The sequence below is a fragment of the Primulina huaijiensis genome, chromosome 8, assembly GCF_012295235.1.
Source record: "Primulina huaijiensis isolate GDHJ02 chromosome 8, ASM1229523v2, whole genome shotgun sequence".
NCBI classification, from domain to species: domain Eukaryota; kingdom Viridiplantae; phylum Streptophyta; class Magnoliopsida; order Lamiales; family Gesneriaceae; genus Primulina; species Primulina huaijiensis.
The window spans coordinates 19,687,369-19,697,539 of record NC_133313.1 but is presented as its reverse complement, the minus strand read 5'-3'; the positions used below and the strand labels follow the sequence as shown (position 1 = coordinate 19,697,539).

At 34.4% G+C, this 10,171-nt stretch overlaps 1 protein-coding gene and 1 pseudogene across 2 annotated transcripts; one reads left to right on the top strand and one right to left on the bottom strand.

Annotated features, from left to right (window-relative positions):
* Nucleotides 1–527: 527 nt before the first annotated feature.
* LOC140982152 (mRNA cap guanine-N(7) methyltransferase 2-like) lies at nucleotides 528–4,477 on the top strand (annotated as a pseudogene).
* Nucleotides 4,478–5,005: 528 nt separating this feature from the next.
* Nucleotides 5,006–8,393, bottom strand: LOC140982511 (uncharacterized). Of its 2 annotated transcripts, none has more exons than XM_073449045.1 (2): nucleotides 8,172–8,393; nucleotides 5,006–7,320 (listed from the first exon to the last, which is right to left on the bottom strand). In XM_073449045.1, the coding sequence occupies exon 2, from the start codon at nucleotides 7,263–7,265 to the stop codon at nucleotides 5,481–5,483; it is 1,785 nt and encodes a 594-aa protein (XP_073305146.1). In that variant the 5' UTR covers nucleotides 7,266–7,320; nucleotides 8,172–8,393; the 3' UTR covers nucleotides 5,006–5,480. The 2 variants fall into 2 exon arrangements, with proteins under 2 accessions (XP_073305146.1, XP_073305147.1); XM_073449046.1 differs by lacking the exon at nucleotides 8,172–8,393 and adding an exon at nucleotides 7,983–8,153.
* Between the last annotated feature and the right edge of the window lie 1,778 nt (nucleotides 8,394–10,171).

Below are 10,171 nucleotides of genomic sequence, written 5' to 3'. Positions count from 1 at the left end.
TAAATATTTTGTAACATGTCCTAAAAAATAATTCAAATTTTTAATCAAAATATATTCATCTTATAAATGATATAATTTTTTATTTTTAAAAAAATATTTAGTAATTGTTTAAGTTTTGATAAATAAATAAAAATATATGATTTTTTAAATATATTTTCCTATTTTTGTTATTAACAACCGTTCCACTCAACCAAAATAAAATAAAAAAAACAATTTAACAATATAATATTATTATCTTCGTTTGTAGTCATCTCAAATAACATAAACATTGTTTATATAATAACCTTTTATAAGAATATTTAAATTTTAAATATATTTTTTATATTATATCAATAATTTTAAATAATTATTAAAATGTTAATACTTATTAATTTTATTTATATCAATAATATTTCGTATATGAATTACTAAATGTGAGCTAACAAAAAAGTTAATATTTTTTTGATAGAAATTTTAAAAATGTCATAAATTCTTTCCAAGAAATTGTCGTAGAAATATAGAATTCACAAAACATTAATGTCGGGGTTTTGGGAGCGTACGATGATGAATTCCTATCAATCCCATCGTCTTTCCGAATCAACTCACCACCGTCTAATCGAGTTCACTAAAGTCGCGCTAATAAATATTTTCGTCTCCCCGTATGCAACTGTATGCTTCTTTCTAAATATGGAATGGATTTGATTGTTTTCTTGATTTTTAAATGTGTGTGTTACATTAGTCTTATCAGTTTCTTCATCTGGGCATTATGTTTGGTTTGTGATGTGTTTTGTGGAAAAGTGTAAGATGAGGAGAAATGGGATGATGCTCAAATTGGTCACTACGTTGGCATTGGTAACTTTGAGATTCATTATTTTATTTTGGCTTGCGTTAGTTGTATTTGAGCTGTTAGGATAAATGATTGACCTTTTTGTTAAGTTTTGCGTCGACGTGCTTAGTGATGATGATTCCTGTGTAAGATGTGGGATTTCTTTGTGCAGATGTGGTGACAACTGGAGTTAGTGAAGTGAGGGAAGCATGGGAGAGTCGACGCAAGACTTGCACCTTTGAGTTTCTGGAGCTTGATCCTTGTGTGGTGAGATCTTGACCCCGTCTCTGCATTATTTATTGTATGCATCTGTCAGGAAATGCTTACGACACAGTTGTGCATATGACGTTACTCGTAATTGTATGTCCACAAAGAAATTGCTGCATGATTGATTCTCGTTTGCGGGAAGGACTAACCAAGCATAATATAATAGTAGCGGTATTCTTTTATTGGGTAACAATTATTTTTCGATTGGTTCCTTTGTTGGTAAAAGAAGGAATAAGTGAATAGTTTACCCTCTTCCAAGGATCTTGTTAGTAGGGGTTAGAAGCTAAAGTAAATCCTTTTAAAGTGTTACCATTATGGCTATATGCGGTGCTTTGTTTGAACGACTATTTTTTACCTATTTTTTTAAAGAATCGGCTGGCAAGTTAAAATTTTACATAAGTTATGAACTGTTATCATCTATTTCCTTCTCCATCTATACAGTGTCCAAACCTTGTTCGATTTGCTTTTAGAGTACTCAAAGGACCTGATTGCTTTCTGACCTGTGATAGTTGCCACTCGCCAGTATATCATTGTTTCCTTGGCTTCTTTATCTTTAGTTGATTATGTGCCAGATATTTCTCTTATCCCATGTTTGTGCAGGGAGGTGTGGAGTTGCACTGGAGGCTGATATTGCTTTCTTTATGCAGCATTTACCAGTAGGACTCTGCTCAGTAGTGTTTCTCAATGTCTCTATATCCTTCGGAAAACTGAAAATATAAACTTTGTACCTGAACGATGACAGTTATGCTTTGAAACAGAGGAGAATGTGAGAAGATTGTTGCACAATGTCTCATCTTTGTTGAGACCAGGAGGTTATTTCCTTGGTTTAACTCCTGATTCATCTGGTATATGGTATGAACAAAGCTTTTGATTTTTTTTTTATTTTTTTTGTCAATCTTGATGTTGGGATTTCTAAATTTTTCCCCCATGATAATAGCAATTAGTTCTCTTGCCTATCTGGCAAACAGTTTCATAACTCCCTTTCTTTTTGTATTTCATCAAGGAATGGAGTGGAGGGAAAATGGCACGTGAAAATCAAAACCGTCATAGAAATTGTTCTTGGCAACTGATCTGCACAATATATTTGTTCATCAAGAAGGATCTAATCCTTTTAACTGTGTTACTTCTGCACTATCACGTGTCACGTGGATTTGCAGGGCTAAATACCAGAAAAAGGTTGAAGCGTACCACAATAATAGTGGTGGCATGAAGCCCAACATTGTTCCAACTGCATTCGGTCTGAGAGCTATATGATCACTTTTGAAGTTGAGGAAGAGAAGTATATCTCCAATATATGTCCTTCTCATACTTTCCTTTTCTTTTCAAATCTTTTTGTGACATTTTATTGTCTCTAATGTATGTTCAGCTGATTTCCAGATTCCCATTTTTTGGTAAAAAAATACCAGTTGAAATTTGCAAATGATGTCTCCATGGAAACTCATTGTTTAGTCCATTTCCCAAGCTTGATCAGGTTAATTTTTCTGTTAAGATTTTAAAGCATATCTCTCTTATTAATGTTGACTTTGTTGATGTTCATTTTTTGGGTAAATACCTCTTTGAATCCATTAATTTACCGGCTTAAAGCTTCTTGAATGTGGTGTATGTAAGTTGTGGTATTTACTCGCCTATGAAGGATTGCTAATTGTATGATAAGATCCTAGAGAAGTTTCTATAATATTATGGATTTCAGGATGAGAATTAGGAATCTCACATGAGCCAAATATTCATGTCAAGCATGTCTTATACCAGCTTTCATTGTGCACTCTTGGATTCAAAACAAAAGAAAATAAAAGAAACTGCATCATTCACCAACCTCAAAAGTGTTTTACTACGTCTCTCAGATTCTCATATTGATCTCTTCAATCTAGGACTATATTAATAGAACGATATTTTCTTTTGAAGTGGGGTGTTGGGGAAGAAACACTTTTAAATGTCAAAGAAGGGAAAGGAAGTTGGAATTCTCATGTCTATGCCTTGCGTCCAATGGGTTAGGACCCAAATAATGGGCTGCACAGTCATCGGCATTAGTTTATTGGACCAATTGTTCTTCTCACGGATCCATTATGCACTTTTTTGTACTTGATTTATTGTGCAAAATCGGTTTCAATCTTTTCTGGTAAATATTTGCTTATTTACTTGAGTTCTTAATGTTTCTGACTGGTTTGACGTAGAAGGCTGCAAACGGACACCCAATTGATAATCATGTCCTGAAATTGCTTATTTTACCAGTTAATCTGTTATATTTCTTGTTTTAGTGTTGATAATTCTGATATCAGGTTGGCTAGAGAGGCTGGTCTTGAGTATGTAGAGATACAAAACCTGACTGAATTTTGCGAGGACAACAGGTGACATATTTATCTTAAACGTTGTTATCTTTGTTTTGTTTCTCTATGTGCATGAATGGTTACAGAAGGTCAACAAAAGTGGAAAGTGTGTCACATAAGTTTGAATATCAAGTGCTTGTAAAACACAGTTATTTCTTGTAGCTCGGTAAATCTAGGATGTCTAACGAGCAAGGATGAAACATATGCATGGATTCTTCTTTTCTTGTATTTTTAATACCTTTAATTCTGGCATGAAGTGTTCCAAGCAGATATTCTATCTCCAGTTTCAAAACTGTCGAACGAAGTCGCTCAGATGTATTATTTGGTGAAATGACTGACGTCAACTTGGCTTGGCTTGTCAGAGCACAATTGGCAGGGTTGTTGATGGATTCTGGTCCAAACCTTACTGATCCAAGGTGAAGGCTTCTTCCCAGAACATATGACATTTTGGGTGATTGTATCACTCCACAGAAGATTATTACCTGGGAAGTGCGCTTTCTGTATTTTCTTGGAACTTATCTGTGAATCCTCTATTTGCAGGTCTGTATACCACATTCATCTTTCAAAAGCCTGATCCAGATATCGCCCCTCCTCTTATGACTCCGTTGTTGGAAGACGGAAACTACAATCCGGATGAGGCGAGTTTCTAATATTAAGAATTATATAATAAGAGTGGCTCTCAGCAGCAATTGGTTTATTAATCCATGTGCCTTTAGCTTTCATTTTAGCAAATATTTACTAAAAAATGTGCTCTTCTAGTTGAGTGTAGCCCTGAAATCTTTTGATGCATACTCTAGACGGTCAGATTTTCATTAAAGAAAAGATTGTGCAGACTGAACCAACTTCAGGACTGGGCAAGATTTCCGAGCAGAAAGGCATTCTCGGCCCTGGTCCAGCAGAGTTGCGCTTTCCGGAGGCACTATGAAATTTACTTTAAAGGAAGAAAACAAGTTTTCATGTCGTTGCAACATTCAGAATTCTAAGTATCTGCGATCGACATATTTTCGGTATACATATTTTTAGCAGTTTAAAACAAATTGTATATATAACAAAAATAAGTTCTCAGATTAAATGATATAATCATTACTGACTGCAATTTTTTCCTTTTTTTGGTCAAATTTCAGTTCAACCGCAATTCTTTCAAAAAACTAAACCTTATAGCAGGCAGGTGAAACCTACTCAATCAAACCTAAACCAATAGAACAGCCATTTCTCGACGAAAATGGAGCTGTTGGACCCGAAGACACTAATTCCATGCAATATTAGTTAACATATTGCACACAATTTATAGTTGAAATGATTTGTATCTATAGAAAATATATTTATTAAAATTTAGTGAACAATTTGTATGAAATCAATTTCTATCTAAAGAGATCATTGTTGCCAATACCCCAAACAACGACCACCTCCACTCGCCTAAATCAAAATTTAGGATGGTTAAACTATGAGGTTCAAATGTCTCAAATATATATATCATTTAAATTACCCCTTCCCGTCGCGATCTACATCATATTACATATAGGATATTGACTCAGCCGCATGATCCTGTATTCTTGTTTAGAGAAGAGTAGCCACAAGCATGGACAACAGTAATCATAAATATCATCACTAATAAAAGGCCATGAAATTGAGATTTCTAATTGTTTCCCAATAAAAAAAAAAGTTTATGGCAAAGTAAAAATTTCAAGCCAAACAGCAAGCCGCATGACATCCTTTAAATTAATGAGAAGCTCCTAAGATTGGAAAACCACACCTTTACCAGGATTAAATTTTCATGATCTACATCGACAATTTACAATACTTCAAGTGCGAGAGTAATGGCTATCGATGACCGAAAAACAGCATCATGTGGATTCTGAATCACAAACCTTAAATCCAAAGTTGTAACCAGGAAAATGTGTGATCCACACCAACTGCGGGAAGAAGGATATGCCCTCTTGCCATCCAAAAATCCGACAAGTAGGTTTCACCAAAGACTCAAGGAATCCTTTCCGGTACTTCGCCTTTTGGGACGAATGGATCAGGATACTTTGACATTAAGAATGATCCTTCAGCAAAATGATAAGCATGTATTAGTGATGCAGCTATGAATCCAAGTATTCGTCGACTTTTCTGGCACTAGCAAACTCAGATAGTGAATTTGCATTGATTTCTCGACCGAACCTCCATATATAGTTCAATCCAACAAGAAGCTCGGTTATGGCTGCTTCTGTCTTTTCTTGATTCGCAAAGAAAAGGGTTTGAACTAGAAGCACATTTGTTCTGGAAACTAAACTCTGGTGCTCAATGCTCCGCTCTGATTGCCATCTTATCATGTTATGAGCAAGTGGGGCTAGCCATTCGAGTGTTACTGACATTGCATCAGTCCACTCTCCCGCGAGAACTGTATCATACACTGATGAAGTCAGGATATTGGCATACGGCTTTAGTTTCACCCTCAGGGAAGATCTGATGCTAGAAGGTAGCATGTTGTATAAATCATCTCTTGCATCTTTGCCAATCAAATGAGGAGACGCCACTAATTTCTCAATAAATATGATAACATTTGCATAGTGAAGAGCTAAGCCAGCAGCACCGAGAGTTTCGGGAGGAGGCGCATTCAACAACTTGTTCTTAGGACAAACTGATTGGTTTCCTTGACTTGAGTTGCCAGAAGTATGCTCTGCTCTGTTGGGACCTTTAGTTCTGTTGAAAACTCCGGAATAGACATTCCCGGAGAAATCGCTTGTGGGAGTAACATTCTCACTGACCATGCCCCCCGTAAAAGGCACCGAGGTGGTTAGTTGATCAGATTGATGCGTTGGAATCTTCCCCTTTATGTTCTGAGATTTATCACGAAATTGCCACAATCGGATCGCCTTACGCAGAGGACCGGACTTCGTTGTCGACCTCGCAAGGGAACCCGAATAAAAGTTAGCACCATTAGGTGTTCCAGGAATCGGGCCTGACGTATTCTCGGAATTTCGAAGAGGACCTGAGTGGAAATTGTCAATATTGCTTGTTCTTGAAATTGGACCTGACAAAGATATAATCTTGCCTACCGAGCCATAAGAATACCTCGGAACGCAATTTTCAGATGGGTAAACCGATGATTGCGTGAATACAGTTGACTGGCTCTTTCGGCTATTGTTTGAATCTACAAGTCTAGAATCTCTAATCCCCATGTCAGCCACGTCATTAGCTCCAAACACATGCCCAATCCTACCATAAGTAGTAAATATAAATCTTGCTAGAAGAAGAACTGTGTAATCATAAGTTCGATTCCAAAGAGAATTCTCCTTAAGATGCCTCACCTCTTGTCGTTTCCACGCAATTTTTTTTTCATATTCCACCAAGATTATGCTATCTGCATTATCACTTCCCATCATTCTTCGCAAACTTTGTTCTAAATCTGCTAGTGTCTCCATTTCTTGAAACAAATTATTATTCGCGAATATAAGCCGTTCCAATTTCTTGGCTTTCCTATCCATCTTCTTCCACGAAAATTGCCAACCATAGGTATCATTAGACAACCTAATCAAATCATTAAAGGCTTGCTCAAAACTCTTTAACAAGGGATCACTACATTTCTTTGATATTCTTGCAACAGCTCTTGCAACATTCACCAAGTTTTCGGTCATTTCTGCACTTATCATTTTTCCAATGTAATCATCGTTTTCCGAGACAAGCTTCTTGATACCCGTGGAATTTGCTATTTCTTCCCTCAACCTCATGATTTGCTTCTCAGTCAATGATTGCCAGAGATGAAGCAGCTTAGACATCAAACTCGCGGCTTCGAAAGCCAGAACCCCGATATGCAACTTTCCAGCATGAAAGTCGTGTTTTTTCGAGGGCTTCCATAAACTACGAAACCATGATTCAGTAACCATTTCTAGTGTTGTACCGAGTTCCGCTAACTTTCTTGACTCCGAAGTAAAAGAGAAACTGTACAGAAACAGAAGCTGCTTAAAACCAGTTCAAATCCTGTTCTTGTAAAGATCAACAAGTAACAAATGACAGATCATCAAAATGACCTTTATTTGCAAATTCGATAACAGCAAGGTGAAAGGAAAACACTCAAGATCAACTATTCACGATAAAAAAAAATGCAAAGATAATATAGTTTAAAACAAAAAAATTTTAAAACCGAAGGATGATTGATTCTATTACCATCTGACACTCATTTTAACTTAACCAGAAATATATGATCAGAAAACAAAACAACTTAAGACTTCATTAATCAGGAAATAATCTTCTCCTTCCTAAGATTCCTACTCTCTATTTCTGCTTTACTTTCGCCTTTTCATTTGGTACTCGGAAGATCTCGTGAAACTATGTGAACGAGAAAGCAACTTTAAATTTGAATAAATTATACGTTAAATAAAGTGAACTAAGCACAACTAAAATGGATCGATAAATTATTTTACACTTGAAATTCGATATCCCACCACCACAAAATGATTAGAAATTCATTACAAATCACTGAAGACAGGAAAACATAAATAATCCCAGATCAAATAAGTAAGAAGAATCAAACCGATATCAGATTTAATAAAAAAAAAAGATTCTTTCAGATGTCAAGTAAAAGAGAACGCTTCAAAACTTGCTTAAACTGCTGCCAACTTCAAAATCTTACCAACAAATTATTTTCCTTTGCTTACACACAGCTCAACAAGAACTATAAACAATAAAACACTAAAATTCCCGTCATAAAACCAGGACATAACAAGAACAAGACACCGTGCAATCAAGCAGAAAAAAACAAAGAAGGGTGAAAACCCATATCAGAAACTCACTAATTATCTGCAACAGACAAAAATTGGACCGAATCTACCAGGAAACAACGGGAGGCTTGTATTTTCTAGTAGAAGAGAGAGAAAAACCCAGCAAAATATAAAGGGGAAAGGCAGAGGGGAGATGGCCACATGCACGAAATTGGCAGAAAAATTGGCGAGAGTTGAGAAACCGAGTGAAATTTATGGGAACATTTATTATGTTACAGCAGGCACCCTCAGCTCTCTCTTCATTTCGTAATTCCCCTGAACACTCAAGATTTGTTACCTTTTCTAAATGTTATCTTTCCATCTTTCTTCAACTTTGTTTTATTTTATGTATGATTTTGTTTAAGCTTCATAAAACTTAGTACCTACCTATCTTTTGATACGTTCTCACGATCTTTATCTATAAGACATGTGAGTCTCGTCGATATATAATAAGTAATAATTTCGACATAAAAATAATATTTTTCCATGAATGACTCAAATATAATATCTGTCTTACAAAATTGATTAGCGAGACCGTATCACAAAATTTTTGTGATAAAACTTATATTCAAATATTCTTAAAATTTTATAGAAATGTATGGAATATAAAAATGATACGATAACTAAATAAAAACTCCATTGAAATAACATTTGGTATCAAGAAATGATTGTAACAAGCTAAAATTAGCTCATTTGATATCGGCATGTTTAATATCTATGTTTTTTAGATTTATTAATAATTTATTATTACGTTTGATAAGTATGTTTTGTGTGATATCGTCTCACATATCTATATTTGTTGTATGTATCGATCTGATCCATATCTATAATAAAAAGTAATTTTTGGACATAAAAATAAAAAAATATTATGTGTCGCGTCGGACATGAGATCGCATCACAAAATTGGTACGTAAGACCTTACGGTTTCATATGAATTTTTATATACTTTTGATATGTTTCTAATACATTGAGAAGACATTTAAAAACTTTTCAACATATTTATTTTGATTTGATTGTTTTTTTTTCCAGTTTTGGATAATATGACATTTCAAGTTAGTTAGTATAGAACTGTTGAAAAATTGGTTGTGTTTCGATTAATTGGGAAAAAATATAGTTTATTTTTAAGAATAAGTTAAATATATATATTTATCGAATTTTTTAATCCAAAAAAGAATTATAAGCTCGTCTCAAATGTCAATTTTGTGGGACGAGTTTTCAATCCGACCCGACTATAAAAAAAATAATATCGTCTCAAAGATCAATTTGTGATACGGGTCTCCAATCCGACCGACCACAGAAAAATAATATTTTTCATCATAAATATAGATCAGATCATCTCATCGACTTACTTTTAATCTTGTATTATAAGTTTACATTATTATCCATTTATTAAAAGATAACCACATTTAAAAAAACTAATATTGAGATAATCTAAATTTTATTTTCAACGACAACATTATAAACCCAGGCAAATGAAGGGGGGAAATGGCAATTATAATTTTCTTGGGGGTTGAGTAAACACATAAGATGCAGGAGGTTAACGGAAATTGTGATAATTAAACATAAATGTCACAAATCATTATATCAACCACGCGGAGAAATGTATATTTACCTTTTTGACCCTACCATCAATTTGAAATGACCGGTTCAAATCTGTCCCACTGAAAGCAGCCCTGCCGGTCCGCCCGGTCCTTCACTGGTTGACTATTTAAGATTTATTTCAATGTTGCCAACAAAAAATTTGTTGATTTTTTTTTAAAAAAAATTATTATTGATTTAAATATGTATATGTTGTTGTGAAAAAGTAAAAATTTACGGTAAAAAAGTAAAAATCTCAAACTCTCAAAATTATCACACTACACACTTTATAATATTTTTCTCTCAACTCAATTGTGATTTTCTTCACAAATGAGAGATCTATTTATAGAAAATTTTTACAAATAATCCAAAAATAAAATACATCATTACCTACATCATCACACACTAATTTTCAATATTCAACACCTAATTTTACCTAATTTTCAACATTCAAC